The sequence below is a fragment of the Phaethon aethereus genome (assembly GCF_964289735.1).
Source record: "Phaethon aethereus genome assembly, chromosome: 4".
NCBI classification, from domain to species: Eukaryota; Metazoa; Chordata; class Aves; order Phaethontiformes; family Phaethontidae; genus Phaethon; species Phaethon aethereus.
Window position 1 is genome coordinate 50,156,032 of NC_138578.1, and position 24,917 is coordinate 50,180,948.

Here is a 24,917-nt window from a genome sequence, read left to right on the forward strand (position 1 = left end):
TCTGCCCAGGTCACCTTATTTAAAATAGCATCTGTTCTAATCCATACTTTGCCTTTTGGTACAAGTTAGTGACAGTGCAGTTCTTCAATGCCGTCCAGATCAAACACAGATGAATGCAGATGACTCCCTTGGCAGACTTTTTGTTCCTACTTGTCTGTCATTCTACGTTCTATTTTTGCTTTTCCTGCAATACACCTCTCTTTCTTAAGATTATCACCTGCCATGACATGATAAGCATTTACCTGAGCTGTATACACACAGAGGCTATAGCAGAGATGAAAGGATAAAAAACACCCAAACATTAAAAAACCAATCAACCAACAATAACAACCAGAAAAACCCCCTCAAAAAAACAAACCCAAAACCAGGAAAGAGCATCTGGCATAGGAGAAGATGCAGTGCTTTTCTGCTTCTCAGCAGTCCCAAGAGGCCCCAAAGAGGAACACATCCATACCCTTTCGTCCTCCTTCTCCCCTCGAGTAACTTCTAGAGGCACAGTCAAATCAGGACAGTTAGCAAGTGCAATCCTGCGTATTATGTATGGTTTTTTTTATGGTCTCCCCCCACCCCCCCTTATGCTCCCCGTCAGTCATAGTAAGAAAAAGCAAGGTGATTTGAAAAAAAAGCAAATTTATTAATAGTTATGGAAGCCACTCCCCCAAGATAAACCAGACTACAGCAGATTGGAGTACTCAGTATAAATTGTGATTCTATTACTAATTGTGATCAGTGTCATAGCTCAGATTCTTTCTACTTTTACAGCAATTAAAAAAAAAATAAAATCCTCTAGCCAATTTATCTGTAGTTCTGTCAACTTCTTAATGTCTTTCTGGTATCTTCTGGCCACCACTGTAGTCTGACATTGGGAAATGCCTTGAAGCAGTAGTCAAATAAAGCCACAACCCTACGTGCCACAAAGAGTTCTATAAAGTGAAGGTCTTGAAATATGTAACCTATTGAACTTCCAAGAAAAAAATTTTTTCCTTCCCTGAGGCTGCTGTGCTACTTAACTCAGGCCTCTACCAAACACCAGTGTGTAAGGGACAACTGAGCCGTAAGCCCACAGTTCTTCTAAAATAGCATCCAATGCTAATGTCAACAAAATTTAATTTAATCAGTCAAGTAATAGCCACTTGGTAAAACCAAAACAAAGGCAGCACAATATCACACCTGTCTTTATTCTACACAAACCAACTATCCAAAAGCAGTGAAGATTTCAAGTATGTCCTGCCACAGAGACAAGGAACTATTCAGCACTTAAAATGTCAGTTGAAAAGACCAAAATCTCCATCCTGTGAACTCCTTGAAACAATCTCCTTCTAAAGAAGGAATGGAATGAGATTCCTTTTGCAGAAGAGAAATGTCAGGTCGTCCACTCTATAAACAAGGCAGAGTGCCAAGAGAGGCACTGCATTCTAGCTTCTGAAATAGTAAAGACCCGTGACAGGCAGCATGAACTTCTAAAAGAATATACAATCTCTCTTTCCAGAGATGTAATATTTTTGATAAACAAAGTGAGCTGGAAACTTGCCAGCCTTCCTTACTTGTACCACATATACACTTATAACAGGAGGCATTACACGTTTATGCCTCCACGGAACAAAAGTGCAACAGCCACCCCGAGAAATACCATTTGCTGTTCAAGCTTTAAACTGCCATGGAGTCATCACTGACAGCGCAGGCTAATCACATACCAGGCTTCCTCCACCTGAAGGTTCACACAGACTAAACTGTACTGTTTCAGAGTGTAAATAATCCCTGGCTGCAGCCCTGAAGGAGAGCAGAAAGTTTTAGCAACTATTGCTTGCCTTTGGTTCGCACATGAACAAGAGGTGTTCGCTGCTCTTCTCTTTCCTCTCCTCCAGGTCCATTAATTAGGCACAGCTAGGAAGACTGTAACCTAGCAACAAACCATCGATACTGCGTTTTGCATAACTCATGAAGAATTCAGATTGCTTGTTTGCAAACATATCTGAGGAATATGAATGTGCGTAACTAATAATTCAACCTAGCCTGAAATAGTTTCATTGTTTCCTTTTGACCACTCGATTCTTCTACTTTGCCTGAGTACAGCTGAATCTTAAATGAACACATTCTGATTTATTTTTTAAAAAACTTGTGGCTTTACCTTTTACATGCATCCTGGTTAACTGTACTTTAATGTTTAAAAAAAACCCCAAACACCAAACAAAACTGCACTCCACAAAAACACAACCATCCTTGAAAAATTCTGCAACAAATTACGTTACCCCAAAAGTCCTCAGATAATATAATCTAAGGTGTATCATCAGTATAAACATTCCTTCTAATAGTTACAGCTTGTCACATATTTAGATTTTACACATTTATTTGTTTAGATATTCACAAAGTTTCTATACAGTGGCGTTAATCCACTTTTTCAGATATATAACGTTTCTTCTTCGTAAGTACTGAAGAAAGGCAACAAAAAAAACTTAAACTTTACAATTTCTGCTTCAGAGAATGCTCAGAAAAAACTTCTCTCAGGAGAAGCTAGGAAAAAATACTGAAAATAAGCTGAAAGTAACATATTGGAATTACAAGTCCTTTGTCAGCATCTGTAAAGGCAGATTCCCAGAAAATTGAATGAAATTTTATTTATAGCTCTTTGAAATAGAAAGCTGTACCATTTCAAGTTGTGTCTTTTGTAGTACCAGCTGAGAAATCATGTTTGGACAAGACACTTAAATGGAAGGCAACTCTTGTTACTGTTTCAAGGACAGATTGCTCATTTTCTAATACAACTTTTAGAAAGTTTCAAGTAACTTATCAACTAGCAGTACGAGCAAGCTGATAGAACTGTAGTGAATTTTCACAAGTTCTTTAAGTGATAAATGCCATTTCACTGTGCTGCTGCAAGACCTTCCAACACGTCAAGTCCACCACTGCTTGCTCTTTCCAGGGACCAGTTATTGCAAGTTCTGGGAGGTGTAAGGGGACGAATAACACTGCAGAGCACACAGAACCCTTAACAAGAGTATAGGAAACATCATCATCAGAACAATTTCAGATTTTAACTGAACAAAACCAAACTGAACAAAGTCAAACCTCAATCATAATAAAATTATGACCTGTTTTAGGTCTCAAGTTTAACTTCACTGGACTGTCTAGATGTAAGGAAATATATAGCCAAATCCAGTTTTGTATCAAAACTTTCAGTAAGTGAGGAATACAAATTTTCAAAAACCCCCCAATTCCATTAAATAACCTACTGTATTCAAAATTAAACAAAATTCTGCATATGACACTAATGTAACAACAGAGAACAGTTGGTGAAAGTCAGATACTACCAGGGTCAAAACTGGAAGACTCACTTCTGTAAGTGCATAGAAATCACCAATGCATTCATAGGAAAACAGTTTTTGAGGGCAAAAACTCTGCATCCAGAGAGCTCTAGTATGTAGTCAAATCCAGACCTTGACGTAAAACACAAAACAGTTGACGCATCACTTCTGAGCTATGAACAGACGGCAGTAATTTGAACTGTGTTCAAGCTGAGGGAGAGAAAGAATCACTATTGATCTCTGCTACATGCAGCTTACAAATAAGGTAGATACAGAGAGATTTGAAGAAATACACAATGTTCAACAGTTAAGAGCAGCTATCACTTAAACAAGCATCTAGAGATAATAAGAAGACCTAGAAGAAAAAATGTGGATAGTTAAAGCTCTGCACCAAACACAGATTACATTTTAAAACGTTGGGAAAAGAGGTTTTGCATGTAAAATAGAACAAACCATAGGGCGAGAGAAAGAATTGTAAATAATAGAGACCCAGCAACATTTTGGTTCCTGTCACATTGCTTTCTGCACATTTATACAAAAACAAGTCAAATGAATGGAAAAGACAGTGTTTAGGCCATTTATAAAAGAAAAAAGTTCTGAAAACATGTTCTTAAAATTGTCAACATAAAACATTATGTCCAGAAATTATGATTCAGTCTGGGCTAAAAGTAATAAACCTTCTAAGGTCCACAAAGATCGTGAACCTGCTTTCAGGAAGTTGGGGGGGTGGCAAGGGGGAATTTTTGCAATTAGAAGATCCCTGATGGGGTTGCCTTAGAACTCTACTGATTACTTCCAGTTCAGAAAATCTTTTGGGACAATGGCAGACAGCTCCTATTGTCAGCCTCATTTACGGTTATTTTAATAGCTCCAGCTTATTTCTGTCAGCTAGGCTGCTTGTATGTCAGACTTTCGGACAGGCAATATAATTGCTATACAGAGGAACAGTACCATGTTGCTAAAGCTCGATATGGAGAGACATAAAAAGCCCCTGATGAGTGCACATTAGGGAAATGAAATGTTAGCTTCTATGCCAATAAGAAAATTTATTGTAATACAACCACATACAATCTACATTTCTTTGAAGAAAGAACAAGCAAGGCAAGCTTTGCTGTTAACATGAGCAGTCATTCATGACTTGAGAGAAAGCATGCTGAAAAAACATGACTGCACTACTACATCAGCATTACAGCAGGTTTATAAAATATTAGTGAAAATGGAACAAACTGCCAGCAGATTCTGGGCCAAGCATGTGAGCTCTCAGTACCCACAAAAGCAGCTCCTCTTACTGTGTTACATGAGCAAGGTTTGCAGGATCTGATGCAAATCATTGCGCCAGTCATTCATCCCCTTACCCAGGACAGATTTTTGTCTTCAGGTAAATACACAACTGGTTTCTACGTCCCAAGAAATACAATTACACAGTATAAAATTAGAATAAGTAACTATGTTTAAGCAGAAGTACTATGGGATAATATTGTTACACTATTCATTTACCTTTAAATCCTGCTCTCTTACTACAATTCCATGACCAACAGAATTTCTACTGAAATATAGGTAATCTGGAAACAAGTGAAGGGTTCTTCTACAGTCCTACTCTTTACTTATGAACAAAGACAAAGAAGAAAATGTATTTAATCAAATGTTTAGAACATATGTGTAGTTGCATGTGCCTAAGAAATGCAAAGGATGAATTTCTATGTTCTTTGTTAAAGGTTATAAGAATTTCCTATATACACACACAAATGAACACATATGCTCTTTAGAGGTCTGGCTTCACCCTGCAAAATCCCTCTAACTTCACCATCAGTCTTCCTAGTACTATGAAATTGTTGACAATGTGAGTAGTTATATTACCACTCTAATAATTTAACTGGGAAATGGGGAGCCTCTGAAGGGGAAATTCCTCTGTAAGTGGCCCCAGGAATTTCAAAACTAACTGGAGTTGACAGATTAACCTAGGTCCCCCTTAGGCAGAAGAAGAGGCTACAAGGAAAATAGTGAGACGCATGAGAAGCCAATTACACACAAGAGCAACACATTTAATTGTACAGAAACTGGTTTGTTGATCCAGAAGGATCTAGCTGTTTAGACCTCTGCAAACTATTAAAATACACAGACAGTTCTGTGACAAGTATATTCACTTTTTGTCTGTAAATCCAAAGTTTAATGACCATCTTAAGTAAGGAAAATTGTTCCATGTATCACAAGAATCTTCTGCATACACAGCATTTCTCTCAGACTCCCTTTTTGGTTGCAATTTGAACAGTTGCAGCCTATCTCATATCACTTCCACAGACGTAACTTTGAAGGCCCAGCAAGTTCAACAGAGCAGTACTACTCTTTAGTTAACTACTCTTTAGTAAGAAGCAGTTACAGTTGTGTTCTACAGCAACACTGGCTCACGACTAATCCACATGCAAAAGATTGTCATTTAGCATGTGCATGTTATTTGTACTGATTTGTGTTTTGAACTGCTGCAGTTTGGCTTCACACTTTCAGTCTCCAGACTGTTTCCAGTTGCAGAAACTGCTGGTTAACGGTGACAGTTCCCAGACAAGTTCTGACCAAGGGAAGATACCAATACCTATCAAAGGGCAAGTAGCATGTCGAGGAATACTGGAAATCAGGCTATTACTGCTGTTTCTGTTATCGCACGAGGTAGCCATATACACAATGGCACTTAATTACAGCCAACAGAAATCTGCTCCCAAGCAGATTTATGTGTACAAAGAAGACCTGGTGTACCTGTGGGCATGCAAGTGCGAGGAAAACAAAGTAAATCAATGAAATGATGAGATTAAAGCATCTGGTATCCAGTGGCATCAAACAACATTTTCACCCTTGTTCTGATGAAGTCAGATTTATTAACCTACAAAGTATCCATTCATTTATTCAGGCTTTATTTCTACTCATGTATCCGGAGGGGATTCCATACTGATCAGTACTTGTTATACTATTCTTTTTTTTTTTTTTTTATTTGTCTTTGCATATGAATCAAAATAGACAAAAGGCCATAGAAAGCAATGTTTCTGAACTTGTTTGTTTCTGAGTAAAAGTTTCAGTACAGGAGAGTCATGAAGGGAAAGAACTTTGGGATTGAAAAAATGTGCTCATTCTCTTTGGTTAAGATTACTGTATCAAGTAAACGAGAAGTCTTTTGTTTGTAAGCAAATTCTTACATGCACACTGAAGAATCAATACTTAAAATCTAAAAAGGAGACTTGCAACTAGAAAACTAGAAATAACTTATTAGATGTCAAGCATATTTATTTTTAAGTGCCCTGGATGCTTGTTGGGAGATGGGTTCAGTGTTTTTCACATAAATAATGGCTAACTGCCTGCACAGTTTTAATCAACATTTTCCAGAAGAAAAGAATTACTAAAGGTAGTAGAAATTAATGCAAGTTTAACTGTTAAAATTCTATAAATTTAATAAACTCTATCTTTATTGCTTAATAGTAGAACGTGCAAGCATTTGGATAAACAGACCACAGTTTCTCTGTTAGAATTTCCGTTGGAAACCTCTTAATTATTCCCCACAGAAACATTTTTTGCTGAATACAACTGCACCTTTAGTAAAGCTGCAGCTTATACCAAAGGGAATGAGTGACATGAATAACTCTACACCAAACAAGAAGTTTAATTGACAGTCATGATAAAAGTAGACCAACTCTGTCTACACTGGTACACTCAGTGTAAACGAAAGAACACTACAATACTGTTGGTAAGTAGTAGACCATTTAAGCACCAAATGCATTTTGCTCCTGAAGCACTGAAAATTTTTTCCTTTTTTAAGAAATTCACAGAATCTGCAGTGACTAGAGATGGAGTTGCATGAGGCGATCTTCTCAAATCTCCCTATGTGCACACGACTGTTCTCAACAGTATGTTCTCAAATGTTGACCGTTCTAGTGTTTGACTAGACTGAACAACTCAATTTCCAAATGATTTTCTGATCGCCCCTGGAATTATAGACATAGCACGGCATATATTTCTTACTCCATTTCCTCCTATCATCACATGCTGGATCAATATTCACTCCAAATTTAAGCCACATAATCTGCAGTAATCTTGTTCTCACTATAATCATCACTCCCTTAACTTCTTATTAAACAATGCACATCAAAACTGACAAGTCACTTGAGTCAATGACAACTTGACAACTCCTCTTTTGCTAACAGTTTTTGAACCTTCTCACACTCCCCTCCCCTACCTTACCTGTATCTGGAAAGATTCAAGTCAGTCCAAAATTTCACTACAAAATTTCACCATTCAGCACAAATATTTTTAAGCAAGCAAAAAGCTAACTGAAAAGTGCAAGTTCTAAGATTTTGTTTGTTTGTTTTATTTGCAAGCACAGTTCTTGATCTCTGTGCTTCTAGACCTACTTAACACACAAGTCCCCATTCAGAAAGCTGATTAGGAATGGTGTGAAATAGTGGGGACTATGAACTGCTTAGATTTTTATCACTTTTTTTGAGCCATGTTTTCTCTATATCCATACACAAAGTAATCCACTTCTTAACAAGCTGTCATCTCTTCTTGCACACTTTTTATTTTAAAATGGTCTGGACAAACCCAGGCAACCAAAAATATTACTGTACTAGCTAGGAGCACAGGTATGGGAGCACGTATGTATAACCAGACATCAAAGAGAGAGGCATAGGTAATTTTTCCATTTCTGATTAATCTGCTAAAATTGGTACTATAATAGTCACACTACCTTCAAAGTGAACTATGATACCAGACTTCTTATGCAAAGGCATAGTCATCTTTCCCTCCCTCCCAAAGTAATTAACATTCCTTGCACAGGCAGCTGGACATTTGCTAATCATTAACTGTTTGTGTAACAAAGAAGGGGAGAGAAACTGTTAGCCATTTCTCACAATGGTACACCCCCCCCCCCAAAAAAAATCTTTAAGGCAAAAGATTTAGTAAATAGTGTAATAGTATTTACAGTAACAAAAAACCTGTTGTATTATCATAGCACATTCAATATTTTGCTGACAAAGTCTTTTTTTGAGTAAGACTTTCCATGTTCAAACCCAAGTAATTAACGCAGGAATTTAATCAATAAAAAACCAGCACTTTTAACTAAAACAGAAAGAGGTATCTTTTAAAAAGATGAACTATGCTGTTAATCTCTTGGATAGTAAAATAATACATACAACGAGAATTGCAACACCAAATATAATAGAGGCATAACCAATGCACACATTCCAATCTTATCTAGAATCACTTTGATTCACTCTACCTTGCTTTCATTACAGGAAGGGCACAGCAAGGGCATTCCTCCCAGATCAAACAGAAAATTCCACAGACAGAAGTTTCCACATGTCTGATTCGTTGCAGATTAAACCCTTATCATTAGACAGCAATCTCTAATTTTCATAGAGACAGGATATACCCTGTCATGGCAAAACTAGAGGCAAAGGTTCAGAGGGGTTAGGGGTGTAAAAAAAAAAAAAAATTAAAAAAAATCCATAGAAAGGAGATGTATTCCCCATGAAAGAGCTATGCATGTCACCTTCACAGCTTTGGAGAAATGGAGGGGACAAGGTACTAGTATTAAAGATCACATACATAATTCCATTCATACATTCCATCATAAGCTTCTTTGTACTGCAAGTCTTTCAAGCTGAACTACCAAACTTTCTCTGTGCGTAAATACAACCAGGACTACATGTGACACATGTGAAGAGAAGTTATGTATTCATTTTTAGCTTATTATTCATTCATTTTGTATTCATTTTTAGCACAGTATGTTACCAAAATCTTAATCTTTTCACCCACAACTGGAGCAGTTCTGTAATACTCATGTACATTTACCAGTAACGCTAAAATCAGAAGGCTATTATGTAACTATGCTTCTTACATTTTAAAATTTTAATATAAATAATCTTTTAATACTTAAGTCCTGTACAAAATATGAATAAGCACACTATGATCAGCAACTTCAAAACAAAAACTCAGGAATTTTCATTTTTTAATGTATAGAGGTGGTTTCAGGCTTTTTGCATCAGCAAAATAAAAGTGGCCCTTCTTCATATACGCACCCAAAATGATTGGCTTAAACATGCAGTTTTTGGAAGCAGTCCATCTCAGCGAGGATTATTCGAAGTAGATTGAGCAATAAAGCAATGCAACTACTGAATTTTCCTGTGTGTAACCTTCCCTGTCATATAGACAGATATAGGCAGTTCTGGTATCAGCAATGCCACACTGACAAGTCTGCACAGACGCAGAACTCTGAGCCAGAAGAGTTATTAATGATCGCCACTACCGATAGGTCAAGACAATTTATACCCACTAGCTCAGCAGTTTGCTCTTTAACCCTAATGCCTATCAAAATTACACAACTCTTTGTAAGAACCATGAACATATTGATTTATCCTTTTTCACTGATAATTTCAATTTAAATGGAAGCAGCTATTAGGAGTGTGGATAGAACACAAGGAGTTTGGGGAAACTTCGTCATTCAGGAATGAGGTTATCTGTTGCAGTCCTGTTGCTAGGTTCTTTGCACACTTCTGTTTTCCCAAAAATTCCTCTTTGATGACAGTGGAACGCTAGACATTTTCTTTTGCCGAGCCACATGGAGACTGCTGAATTGAGAATTCATTTTTGGTCACATTCAGATGACCAGTGTAATCAAGTCACAGATGCAGTAAGAACGATACACAGATTACAAAACAGACCTGCAAACCATAGTTTCAGCAAGGCCCAAAGTATTTTTAAATCCAAGTTCTAAAGCTGCAACTACTGCATGTTATAAGTTGTGGAAGTTTGCCAAACACTCATGTAGGTTTGTCCTTTGTTAAATATGTCCAAATGCTGTATGATTAAAGTTTAAAATCTTCAAAGAAAAGAATAAACATTATGCAATCATTTCAAGCTCTCCTCCTTTGACCTTAATATGTACTTCAAAAGCTAAGCAGATGCTTAGTAGGAAATAAACTCAACAGATGTACCAACAGTGATATGGCAAGATGCACCTTCCATAGCTTTTGGCAACCCTTCCCTTTTATTATTCCTCTGCTCACAAGTACTTTTCAAGTCAAAGAGAGGCCTAAGCAAGTTAATAGGCCCTTAATATGTACACTGCTGCCTGAATTGATTGCTGTTTATAAGGTAATCTTTGGGACCACATGTGGCTCAGCCTCAGTTCATCTCCTACAGAGAGACAGCCCCCCGGCAGCTCTGTCTTCATCAGACCAAGCTGTAACCCAATCAACACCTTTCACAACAAAACAATCCCTTACTTTCAGCATCCCTGCAGAAGAGGAGGGGAGCCCCAGCTTTCGTATGGGATCTCTATTCGGCAGCTAAGGTGATGTTTTACTCAGCTGGATACCTAAGAAACTCTCAAACTACTTTGGAAGATCCCCCCCTACCAACAGCAAAACATAAGAGGAATATGTTTGTCTAAAACGAACTCAGCTTCTTCCAAAGACATGTTCTAAAACCTACATTAACAATCTAATAGCAGTTTGTGAGTTACCACCATCACAAATGCAAATTACATAGTTTCCTTCTAGCCTAAGAAAGGAAGGTAATGAGCTAGCTCCAGGCTGCTCAGGACCGTGGTCCAAACCCAGGCCTCCTTAACCTCTGACAAAACTGAAACTCAACATTAGCTCTAAATGCCAGGCTTAGCTCTAGCATATTCGATACACCTGAAAAGAAACATAAATGCAACAGCATCATCCCACAGGTTAACCCAGCAGCACCATCAGTTCCAGACCTAAGCCTCAACATAATCATACCCTGAGTGCAAAACTGTGAACTGTAGTCAAGATCAGATGGTCCTTGACAGGTTAACCAGGTAACCTCTTCTGAACTTAAGTAATTCCATGCACACAACTAAATTCAGGTGTCGGGCAGCCAGACTATTGGTACCAGCAATAAAGCAAAATAATGCACCCCCAAAAGTTATCTCCTAGGAAAAGCTTTCTGGATTTTTTTTTTTTGATTGCAGCAAATTTAAGACTTGCCTTTAGTCTAGCTGATAGCAGGTCTCTGGCTTTTACCTTTATTTCTTTAAACAGACACAAATTGTGCTGAATTGGGTCTATACCTCTTCAAAACAAGTTTTTAAATTTCTCCTAATACTAGAGGGGATCTAAAGATAGCACAGTTACTCTTAGTAAGCTGCTGTTAGAGCTATTTGTACTGTCTCATAAAAGAGAATCTATGTGCCAAATGCCTCATTTTTAAAACCGTAACAAATTGGCGGAAAATCTATTTTAGTTGCATGAAATTTTAAGCAAATGTTTTTTAAACTCAAATTATTATCCAATTCAGGCACAGTTCTTTTTTTTTTTTTAACATAACTGATTTGTTCTTACACAACGGCCCGAGTTTGACTTCATGCCACCCAAAAAAAAATGCCATAAAACCAGAATGAAACCATACAGATCTTCTGTGTCAGCTTCACTCTTATTTTCAACATGATGCTGAACACACTCAAACCCACTGGGTATCATTAACCAGAAAGCAGAAAATAAAATAATACCCCATTTAAAAAATAGTCTACACAACAAGTTCTTAAAATATCTGTAATCAACAACCATAAATATGCCTCCTCAATTTAAGTGTCCCACACAGATACAACTGTCTCTCCCATCTTGCAGACGAAGCAAGGATTTCAGCTCTGCTCCATGCATATTGCATACTTGACTACCACTGGCAATTCTGGTAGGGAAGAGAAGTCACCAAAACATGGAATAAATGCTTTAAAAAACAGGTTATTGTGTTTGGGTGGGCATGGTACTGTAATTATTTATTATTCAGTATTTATTGTTACAACAAAGCTGTTCTTCTGGTGGGCTCTGGAGAGGTTTGATAAGGACTCTTCTGCAAAGGATTCACAAGATTGCCAGTGAAGAACTTGAAATGGGTAGATCTTGTCTCTCAGTCACATCAATTCAAGTTGTTCTCATGCTGCTCATCTTTCTCAATTCAATACCAAAAGGAGGCACGGCACAAAATAAACGTGCCACTAGAAATAGCACTGAATGTATATCAACATTAAAATATCTCTCCAGAGCAGTTAGCTACCAAATTAATCTTCACTTGCCCCCCCTTTCTTTAAAAATACTGTTATTATTTTACTAAACTCTCCTCGCAGAGAAAGCTAAGGAAATTACTTTCTGCATCTCTGCCCTAAACTAATACCTGTTTCCAGAATAAGAACTCCTGTATTTTGTATTATTATTATTTAGCAGAGATAAACTAACGTTTCTTGAACAGATATGTTCCTAACATTTCTCAAAAAACAAAACACTGACACATACTTTTATCCCAATAGGCACAAAAAATAAAAAGCCTCTCAAACTCAGAAAGTGTTACTTGAATTTCTTTAAGAGCTTTAATTATACGTTATTCAAGCAAACAGAAGATGCTTGCCCTTGTATTATTTTCCAAAGAAATAATGAGTTTAACAGTTTGTGCTTGAATTCCAGGTTTTGACCTGGAATTCTGTTCCAGATGTCAGTGTGGCAACTGGCTGGCCAATTCTAGAATCCAAGAATAATCTGCATAAGTCATTTGATTAAAAAAAACCCTCTCTGCTGACTAGAATTTCATTCAAATCTCCGGCATACATATAAGAATTAGGTTTTAGCTCTCAACTGCTAAACAAAGTGCTGACGCAGCCCCTCATTTAAAAGATTAACATTCACAGGCTTAAGAATTTAACTCTAACTTGGAGCTATATAAGTTTATAGTAACCATTCTGAAAGGGGCTTTTTTTGGTTTGGTTAGGGTTTTGTTCTGTTTTTTTAAACAAACCACCTTAGAAATTCTTACTCTAGCACATTTATACCTCATCCACTAAAGAAAGTTAGCTGCTATAGCTATATGGGAAAATCATTAACTTCAATACAATGTAATCTGGCAGTTCAGAATTCAGTGTAGAGTGAAAAAATAACTTCTCTGAAAAGCTAATTAGATACCTGGGAGATTAGTCTGTGCTCTGAGTTTACTCACGTCTGTATCCGAACTAGCTAGGGTGAAAATTTCTTGTGCAAAAAGCTGCAACCACTTAGTATTCTGCATAAATAGAGCATTTCCTAATTCAGTTCTCTCTTCAAAAATAGTGAGAATTACTGCGCGCTTTGCAAGAAAACACTATGAGAAGACCCTCATAGCCCATTTACTCCTCATTTTTAATCAAAGGAACTTTAATGCCAAAACCCATGTGCCAATGAGACTGTATCTGTGTCACTGACACAACTTCTGTAAGCAAACTTTGCCTAAATCTTGGAGCATCTCCTCCCCATAGCCTGTCATATCAAACCCACCAGGAATACTTTCCTGACTATCAACTTCAATTACAATTTTTAATTTAATGTCAACATTAAGAGTGCGAAGATAGTCCCGTATTTGTAAGGCTGCTTAACTACAATTAACTTAAAAACAAATCATATTAGTCTCAATTTTGATTAAAAATGTACCCCCCCACACCCCCTTACCTTCAAGTGGTTTATGGCTGTATCAGTACAACAGACACAAACCGTTCCCAGGCATTGGAACTTGATTCTCTACATTCCTAAACTGCATTTGGCCTGTGCCAGCTACCACTCTTCCAAAGAGCACTGGGGCACAGTGAGGACTTGAAATGCAGCAGACAGGATTCTCAACAGTCTGGATGCAGCCACCCTGCCTAAAAGTACGAGTTGTTAGGATAGATGCAGGCCAGTTGGCTTCTGTTCCAGACAACGCTGTTGGTTTAACAGCTATCCATAGGTACTAAAGTGTTCTGCTCCACTGACAATCACAGTATTTAATCTTTTTTTAATATGAAGACAGGCATTAGAACTCAACAATGGTGAGTGGTGGAATGATTTGAAAAGCTCAAAAGCCAAAGATCACTGAAGAAACAGAACCTGAAGCTATACCTTATGTATAAATGTCAATCATACCTGCATTTTAATTAATGCAATTATGAAAACACTACAAAGAAATGTCAACATGCTTATTATGTGTTAACAATGCTCTGTACTTTTTAAGAGTATAATTCAGTACTTTGCTTTACATAGTTAAAATCCTATTAATGCTCCTTAATGAATGACTGTCTTCCCAGCTGGAAATGGTTCTGGTAATATTAAAAATAGCATCTCACAGCCGTTAAACTTTATTGATGGTATTTTATGCATACAGAGATAGGGCAATAAAATCAATTTTCTTCCACATGCCCCGTTAACATTTTTTTTTTAACTTGCACCTTTAGCATTGTGTACCAAAACAAATCATCCTTCCTTATCATGGTAGCAAGGTTACACTTGAAAATTACATGGTTCCAAGGCAAGACTACACAAGAAAGATAAATCCACTAAAGGTTACAAATCACATCCAACTCAAAAACTTCCCAAGTAGAAAACAACCAGAGACTGGGAGAGTATTAGAAGGAAGTGTCTGCCCTCCTCTCATGCTTCCTTATACTACTGCAGACAGCATATCAGGCTACCCAGACTTTGTTCTAATAAAGTACAGTCATACCTACATCTTTTAAGTCAGTAAATTAGTTTAATCACCTTAAACTTTGTTGTTATTGTTAGAACAGAATTACTGTTATTCTGTAACACTCATGGCCTAATAACTTAAACTCAGGTTACTGAAAGAACAGTAAGATTCCTGGTAACAAGTAACTGTATTACTGGATTGAACATGAGTAACAAGGTCATGCATGAAGTTCAGACTGTCACATGACCCTTAACACCATTCTGGAACTAGGTTACTGGGAAATAGCCTCAATTGCAGAAGTTTTTAGAAAACGCCTGCCGGTAGCCTTGCAAGTTGAACTAGCTGGGAAGTTTCTGATAACAGTGTGTTTGTAAAATTCACCATGGTTTATTAAAATAGTTCAAATTGTCATCAGGGGAAACCTGAACTGCATAGAGACTACACGTAACACCCTGCATCTGTGTGTGCCAGGGTTGCAAATCCAACCGCTCCAGTACACAACTGGTATAGACACAACCAGACACCACCACAGAATACAGGACTCTTGAAAGTTCCTTTGTTTCTGAACATCAGCTTCCAGGATGTGTTCCCATCTTCTATAAACATTGCAGTGAGACCTTTCTTCGGCTAAATGACCCAGGGCATCTACACTCCCAAAGTCTGCTGGCTCCTGCAGCTGTCTAAATTTTGAGCACCATGAAGAAAACCAGAACCGAAAGATGACAAACTTGAAACAAGATAAAAATCAGCTCTCAGTAATAAGCTAGAAGCCCTGATATCTCAAGGAAAGGAGCAGCCTGCTTGACAAAAAGTTCTTGGAGAAGGCCAGATACTGAGCAAAACTAGTAACAGTTCTCATTTTTACAGATGAAAACCAGTGTGGAAATTTGCTCACCATGTGCTGGTACTCCCATGACAGTGTCACATCCAGCCCAGTGGGTGACACTGAATGGCCTTGTTCACCTATACAACTAGAAGTAGTACTGGGAGTTCTTCCAAATACCATTTTTACATACTAGATCTTCCATCTTTCATTTCACCTTTGAGGAGTGTAAATACCTAATGGAAATGCTCTATCCTTATATTTGACAACCAAAAAGTAAACAGGAAGACATTCTCTTTTTCCCTGCTAGGATGAGAACTGGGACAAGGAAGGATGAGGTTTCAGTATTGCAGTCCCACACAGCTTCTGCTTTAGGTTCTCCTCTCGCAATTGCTTCTATCATTCCTTAGAGTTTTTCTAAATGGCAGTAGCAGCATGGTATTGACATGATTTATCTCACTTTTATTGCTCAGTGCTAACGGGATTTAGATAGTGCATGTGTATTTTTTGTGGCACACTGGGATCTGTATCAACACAAAGCATTCTATTATTAATACATCCCATTCTGCTCAACTCCTTATCAGATTCTTGGGGAAAATATTTTATAGCTGCTTTAGCAGGCAATTTATATAGCCAGCTGATCATCTCAATTTGCAGACTTCAGTCTAGCTCACACATAATAAGCTATCTTAAACTCCAACTTCTCTTGAACACACACACACCTAAAGGATAAACAAATTGCTTTGTTGTATAAATTCACTGCACAGAAATTTTGTTTTAACATTTTCCTCCTCATACTGTTATAATACATTCAGAGTCTCCATTTATTATGTAATTTTAATTTTATCTCTGTATAATAAGTCACAATGCACTGTTATGCTGCTGAATCATTATATATTGAGTGATGATCTCTGATCTCCTTCCCTCACCCACTTGGCTTCCAGTTAACAATTCATGAGTTTGAGGTTCAGCCTTATGCTATCTCAAAATAATCTCACTAGTACCATTTATTTTCTTTAGTCGTACTTTCGATCTCTGTAAGTTCCTAGGGAAATGAGTTTCACAAATTTATCACACTTCATGTGAAAAATACTTCCTTTTAAGTTGGTCACCTGTTAACTGTGTGTGCCCTATTTCTTGCATTGCAAAAAACAGTGATATGAGGAAGATGGTACAGAAACTTTTTAGGTTTTATAGACTTCTATGATCCTGCTCTCCTCCTTTCCTGACCATTATTGCCTTTTCAGGCTAAAGAATACTTAAATGAATGCTAAAATATGGCTGTCTACCAAATTCATCCTAATGTACGTTTTTCTGTGTCATCTTGAAAAGCATCACAGCAATTAGGCAACAAAGTAATCAAAGCGACTCCTGAGTTCATGAGTACAGGTGCATTAGGGCTCCTTGTTAAGAGATTTATTTCTAAGGGTTTGGACAGGACTGCAGAAAACAGAACCTATGAAAACCAGCTAACCCAAAACAAAGGTAAGTCTTAGAAAGAAGTACTCAAGAGTTAGCGGTAAAGATGTATTAAATTCTCTTGTGAAAATTCCAGAAGTGCAAATATCAAACATTAATACAATTTCCTACATTTCAAAATATAAAATTAAAAACCCATTAACATGGAGAAGATAACCTGAAAGCCAGCAAAAATTCCATGCATAGAACTAGCTATTTGATTATTCTATTATCATCAATCATCTAGTCTTTCTGCAAATGTGATTGTTGTCCTCGATTCCCAAGAAGCAAGGGACAAAAGAATTCCTCTTAGCCACCAAACAGTTAAGTGTTGACTCCAAATACCTTCCTAAATTCAGTTCAGAGATGGATAAACTGGAAGGGTAGTATGATGCTTTCAAAGACAGCAGGAAGAGACATGTAGCTCAAGGGTGAAGTCAGAAGAGCCCTTTAGCAAGCTGAAAAAGTTACCAAGTTGCTTGCCAGATCTCCTCTTTTACAAACTCTTTAATGTGCTTTCTTGGGTAATTATCAGTCTGCTCCCTGTATCAAGGCCAGTCCATTTTGAAAAATATGACAAATATTCAGACAGTGCTGTATAAAGAGTGCCTTCTGTAAGAATTCCGATGGCTTAAGCCAAAAAGAAGTGTCAAGACAAAATTTAAGCTACATTGTCAAGCTTATAAAATACTCCATGTTCTTTCCTTGGTTCCTTTAGATCAACATTTGATGGAAAACACACACCTACCAAACACAAATACACACATTCTTCCCCATGCCAGCATCTTAAGCTGAATTTGTTCACTAAGATTAAAGATTAGCAATCTCTCTTCACCACCACCCCCTCCCCACCAAACCCCTCTACTTTCATCCCTGAAGAACTGCAAACACTAGATAGCAGATATGAATATACACAATGCCTCTCCCCAGCCTTGAAAACACAGAGCCACTGTCCTGGACAAGATTATTAGACGTTGGTTTTGCCCCAAGTTCTGCCAGCCTTGTAAACCTGTCAGATAAAGAGGAATGTACTTAAACTGACGCCAATTCTTCAGTAAAGCAAACTAGCCTTGTGCCAAAAGAGTAAAGAGGCAACACATGCAGACAACTAATTCTGCCACAGTAGTAGTGTCACAAAAATACATGTACCTGCCCACATACACATAAGCAGGTACACATGTACATACTGGTGTCACAATAAAAATAATTCTTCATTCTTTCATTCTCATTACTGTTATTTATCACTTGGACAATAAATTGGCAAACTTCACCTCATTCTGTAGGACAACCAGACACTTTTCTAAGATACCATAACGCACAGTAAACTTGAATGTCCTTATGTCAAAAGAGAGGCATAATGATATGCAAATAAATAGTCTGTGCACATACCAAAAAATGAAACTACTAAGTCTTGGAAAGTACTCAATTCTCCATTTTTAGAGTCTGTTCCACAATCTTAACTAGGTGCTTTGTTAAAAGTAAAGCTAAGGGAAGTAATGCTACATTTCAAGCTCTAGAGTTGGGTCTTTAGCCACAAATTACATAATTTAATAGCTGACTTTCTATAGAAGAAAAAAATATTGCCAGTAACATTTTGTTCACCTAAACCTTGAAGACTAAAGTGACTTTGTGAGTCTGTATTACCCACATTCATAATTGTGGGAAGCATACAAAAGACACAGAACGGCTACTAGATGAATCAGGTATGTTTACCATTTTTTATTCTCAGTTACAAGTTATTTTTCCTGCAAGGTATCAATCACATATGTCATAATTTACCTACATGTAACCCATAGCTAAGTTTTGCACACGATTCCTCCTCAATTTATTTTAAGGCATTTAAATAGTAGCACAATATCAATGCTCTATCTTTATCAGAGACATAAATGAATAGGTAGCTACACAGGTGTCCAAACAAAGTGTCTGAAGTCAGCGCTAGAATTTTATTGAAACCATAATTATGTTTCTTCTGAACACATGACACTGGAATAATTCTCACATTGCTCATTAATTTATGCATTATTAATGACTTAAGTCAACATTTCAGTCTGCTTCATTTATACAAGTTTTTTTAAAGGCTGCATCTATGCTTTCTTTGACAGACACCTTTCCATGAAGAAGGCACTGCTTACTAACTTACAGATGGGCACCTATAACTCTGAAAGATAACTACCGAAACCAGCATGTATGGCAATATCACACCCATGCATACCTCCAGTAAATGAAGCAACAGAGATGTCACTGAAGATTAAAAAGCATAAAAATCCCTGCAAGGTACAGTTTGCTGCCTTAGCTTCACAGTCCCACTGTCCACAAGACAACAGCGTTCACATGAGGGAGACCTTTGCTTTATACCAATAGGATTCTTACTTTTGACAGGTGGCATAGATTTGTAAGATCTAAGAATGGCTTTAGGTAGGCTGGATAGAAATGAGGACAGTAGAGGAAAATTACTTATCAAATATATATTATATACATATATAATTTCATTAAAGTGACAGATAAAACTATATACATTATTGGTGACATCTTTTTGTCCTAACAAGAACATCTATGTCAACTGTGACATGCTGCTTCTCTTCCCTCTTTGCTGGCATATGATTTTGTTTAGAATAGGAAAATAACCAAAAGCCACCTTACCTTTTTCTTCATCTATTCGAAAAACTCCTATACCAGATCCATCTCTGATGGAATATCTAATCTCCCCATCTCGTCCTGAATCTTCATCATAAGCAGATACTGTCATCACTGAGGAGCCAACAGGGGCATCTTCTTTTATAAAGCCTTTATCTGCAAATATAGAGAACCGTGGAGGGTGCAAGTTTTCATTCACATCAACTATCTCAACCTCAACGTAACACGTAGAGGACAATGAAACGGGCTTTCCTTTGTCCTTGGCCCGCACAGTCAAGTTATAAAGTTGTTTCTTTTCATAATCCAGTCTTTGTACAATACGTATTGCTCCACTTAGTTTGTCAACATCAAAGGTGCCATCGCCACTGTCCAAAAGACTGTATCGTACCTGACTTGACTGGCCTAAATCAGGATCATATGCTTCTAGCCACGTAATAATAGTTCCCTCAGGAAGATCTTCTCGAATTTTCACGTGATAATTTGAAGGAATAAACTTAGGAGCATTGTCATTAACATCTTCTACAGACACTTTCAAAATAACTGTTGAAAATAATTGAGGTTCTTCAGTAGGTTGGTCCCTAGCCTCTATTTTCAAGAAATAGACATGCTGTTCTTCACGATCCAGAACTCCTACAACTTTCACAACTCCTGTCACAGCATTAATAGTAAACTTATCTGTATCTGTAAGAAGAGAGTATTTCACTTCTCCATTAGCCCCCAAATCTTTATCGGTAGCTTCAATTTGAATTATTTCACTGTTTGGCTCTTTGTTTTCACTCACTTCAACAAAATAGCTGTCTTGCAGGAACTCTGGTGGGTTGTCATTAGCATCCAAAATTTTTATATCTAAAAGGTTCCAGGCAGACTTCTGTGGTATTCCAAGGTCATAGACAGTAATATTTAGAGTATATTTATCTTTTACTTCTCGGTCAAGGGGAGATAAAATTTTCAGCATTCCTCTTTCCATATCAACGATGAAACTACTATCTTCGTTACCTCCAGAGATGACATACACTAGCTTTCCATTGAAGCCAGTATCAAGATCAGTAGCATTCATAAGTATTATGCTGGAGCCCACAGGTTGGTCTTCTCTTATCTCAATGTTACTGGGAAGAGTACTTCTAAATTGAGGTGCATGCAGATTCACAGAGTGAGTGTCAAAGAAAACATCCTCAACTTCTCCACGACTGTGCAATTTATTTGCTTGTAAGAGTTTCTCTGCAAGCATTTTGGCAACACCAGTTTCTTCACATTGCAAGCTGACCGGTTTGCGACTAGTAGCTACAGTTATGTTGATATACAATGGTTTTGCAAAGTTTTCTCCATCTGTAGCTGTAATTTTCAAACTGTGAAAAGACATTTTAGCACCAAGGCCATCTGTTAGTGACTGTTTGAGTGAAAGTACTCCAGAATTTGGATTTAGGCTAAAAAAATCCAGTTCATTGCCAGATTCAATTTGGTACCTCACCAACTGGAGCTCATCAGCATCAATAGCAGATACAGTTGTTATTTGTTCTCCAACACCAAGATCCCTAGGGATTGTTCCCTCACAATTTATTTTCTCAAACAGAGGTATATTGTCATTCAGGTTATTTAAAATAATAGTAACGGGAACTTCAACTTCTCGACGATATGGTATACCCCAATCAGAAGCTCGAATCCTTAAATTGTAAACCCTCGGCATCAATTCATAATCCAAGTCTTCTGAGGTACTAATAATCCCACTGAAGTGGTTGATCACAAACGGCAAAGGATTTAGGTTTGCGATGCTATAGGTCACATAACCATTCTCCCCTTCATCAGGGTCTTTTGCACTTACTCTCATGACACTCGTACCTATTGGCACATTCTCATCGAAGGAGGCTTTATAGGATGTCTGAGTAAATTCAGGAGGATTGCTGTTCATGCCTAGTACCTTAATTAATACTTTTGCAGAAGCTCTTCTGTCACTTGTCACAACTTCAAGTTCAAAATGGGATGCATATTGTGCTTTTATGGGTTCTAAAGTGGTAATAAGACCAGTGTGAGTGTTTAAATTGAATTTTACTTTGCCAGGTGTATTTTTAAATTCGTATTTTAAATGCGGGTAACTAGGCAGAGCTTTCACCATTATCACAGGTGTATTTGGAGGGGCAAATTCACTTATTTCAGCTCTATATATCTCTTTTTCAAATCTGACAGGACCAGACTTAAATTGTGGAGATGTCACATGAACAACTTTTACAGAAGAAAACTGGGGGGGATTGCCTTTATCTTTAGCTTGAAGGGTAAGGTTGTATCCAAAAGGGTGGCTCTCCCAATCGATGTGACCAATGGCTTTTATTCTGTATTCTTTACCTCCTGGAACAGACCTCACTGTTTTGAACTGTTGGAGCGGATCACCTGCAACAATATTTAATGACGCTATTTCCCCATTTGAACCCTGATCATTGTCCTCTACAGTTACAATTGCATAAGTTGGATCTTTGTCTGATTCTGATGGAGTCAATGTAACAGCTGTAATAACGGGGGCATATTCGTTTGCTTGCTCTACATGAACAGTTAGTTTTGCCATACTGCTTATGCCACTGCTACCATACAGCTTCAGCCCACGGTCCACTGCAAGAATTTCCATCTCGTAACGCTTAGTGTCTGAGTAGTCAAGTCTACCAGTTAGAACTACCACTCCACTAGTTGGATGTATAGCAAACACATCCGTTCTTTCTTTAAAGCTATAGTAGAACTCTCCATTTGTTCCTATATCTGCATCTGTTGCACTGACTCTTGCGATGCTGGTCCTTATTGCTGTGTTTTCAGGCAAAGCAACACTGTAAGATGTTGGAGAAAACAAAGGCCGCAAGTCATTTGTATCCAGTACCTGTATCCTGACCTTTGTGCGAGTTTCAGCATTTGTATTTTTTTCAACTGCCTTCACAGTCAGCATATAATGGTCTTTTACCTCTCTGTTAAGGATAGCTGTGTTTCCTCCCTTGGTCCGTATTCTCAAAAAGCAGAAGTTTCCAAGAACATATTCCTCAGCTTTGAACAAGTTCTCACTGTCACCAGAAATAATTTTGTATCTTATGTCCCATAATGGATTTGTAATGTAAATGCCCATTTTCACTGGATGCCCAACATACGTCTTGGCTGCAGAATTCTCAAACACAGTGGCATTATACTGTACTTGTGTAAATTGCATTGGCGGAGCATGGTGTGGCCTTTGATTTCCTTCACAGTTTCCAAAATGCTGCACCAGCAGCATCAGCAGCAACAGCATAGTCAAGTATCTTCCCATGGCAGCAATTACAAAGAAACCCTGAAACAAGAGAAAGATATGTTAAGACTGTTCAAATATTATTCAAATAACCGCGACTTTTTGTTTAGAATTCATGCTTTAAAGAAAACTACAAATTACCCATCTAGGTTATATCCTTTTTTGCAGAAAGTTTTAACATGATTTACAGTGTTAGAAATGCAGATAAATTAGAATTCCTAAAACCCACCAAGAATACCCAAGACCAAAAGTCTAGGAATTACTACCATGACACAAGGGAATACACAGAGTTAGCTTCAAATTAACAACTCCGTGAAGCAACATGTTAGAAGAAATATACCAATGCTGTCTGCTGTAAGTAAGCAAACTAGATCTGAACTAATCTGGAGTAGTGAATATTCACTCCAGTCCTCTACTTTCTATGTGACACGGTCTTCTGACAGAAAATTCTTCTCCCTCATTTCACTTAGATTGTAAAATGGCTGTTCAATGATGTGGAAGTAAACAGCAAGAGTTGGCTTGAAATTACCATGAATTCTTTAAAGTAACCTATGAGCACCTGTTCCAAGAATTATAAAAATTATAAAGAGGTAATTCTGTATGTATTGTGTTCTCTCCAGCTCTGAATACCCTTATAAGAGTAGTGGATAGCAGCGCATATCATAAAAAACATTTTTATCAAGCATCACTAAGTTGTAAAACCAATAAAGAATGAGACATTCCTTTGCTCCCCTCTCAAAACAGATCTGAATCAAAACGGTATCAAGAGCTATGAGAACAGGAATCAATGAAAACAACTGGAGGAACTGTTAAAACATGTTTCTCAAACACACTCCAGAAGCGAGAGCAAAAGAGCCTGGAATGGCAAGACAGAGATACACCCTCACTGGCTTTCCCTTTCGAAGAAATCAGCATTTCATTTGCAGTCCCTAAATCCAGGCAAGACTGTAGTAGGAAGAAAGGCATAAACCTCAGGAACAAGACCTTTGGGACCAGCCTCTTCATCTGGGTTTACAGCAACAGTCTTTACTCCCCAAAGTCTCACAGGATAACAAATGGCTGTTTGTTATCAAATCAAAGCTTCAGAATGCTTCCTCAACAAGCCCAAGCTTTCAACAAAATCTTGGGGGAAAAATTTCTTTCTAGCAAGTAGAAAGCAATCTAGCTTTGACTTGATTACTTTGATTAAGTAGTAGACATTCTTTCACCATTCTCTATTTATGATGAATATTTTTCCCCTCACCTCTCCTTTAACATCTTCCCTGGCCAGTCTGTTACACAACTCATACTAATTCCTATCTGTAACCCTTCTTTCATTCTTCCTGATCTTTTCTCCCACATTTTATCCCTACTTTCTCCCTTCTTTGGCTTTCAGTCTCGCCTCAGTGCCTATCGTCACATTAGTTCTGTTCGTCTCAGCTCAAAAGGTATCACATTATGTTGTCTCCTTCTTCCACTCACATTCTCTCTTACATTTATTTCTTCCTTCCCTAATTCCTCCCTGCTCAGGTAGATACATGAAAGATCACATTGGCTGAAATTCCATGGACTGTCTCAGCCCACAAGAAAGCATTAGAGCAAATTAATCTATTTGTGTCAACAGTTCACGCCAAAAACGTCAGAAGTAGTAATTCAGTCACAGCTATTACTAAGTCAACAATTTCAAGAAGAGAAGAATTTAAGACTCAGATCCACACAAACTACAGGAAATATTGGAGAGGAGTAATGAAAACTTAGCTAGTATCCTTTTGGAAGGAAAAAAAAGTGCATCTGTCTTCCAAAGTTAGCACTTAAGTTACACGATTAAAACTATAACCACAGCAAACAATAAAAAGTGAATGAGCAAACAATAAAAAGTGTATGAGCTTTTAAAAGTAAGTCACTAAGCTGGAACCACGACTTACAAGGTCTTAATGTTGGATGAAGGAAAGTTTGGAAGGGCAAATGAGTGTGAGATTGGAACAGCCACCATTTTGAT

General features: G+C 37.6%; 1 protein-coding gene across 1 annotated transcript in view; it reads right to left on the bottom strand.

The window, feature by feature from the left end:
- FAT1 (FAT atypical cadherin 1) overlaps positions 1-22,960 on the bottom strand; it is a gene marked incomplete at its 5' end in the record, with an annotated part of 102,434 nt that extends 79,474 nt beyond the window's left edge. Inside the window, one exon of the mRNA XM_081999421.1 lies at positions 19,693-22,960. Coding sequence (XP_081855547.1) covers positions 19,693-22,960 — 3,268 coding nt within the window. The remainder of the gene's footprint in view (positions 1-19,692) is intronic.
- Positions 22,961-24,917: the final 1,957 nt, after the last annotated feature.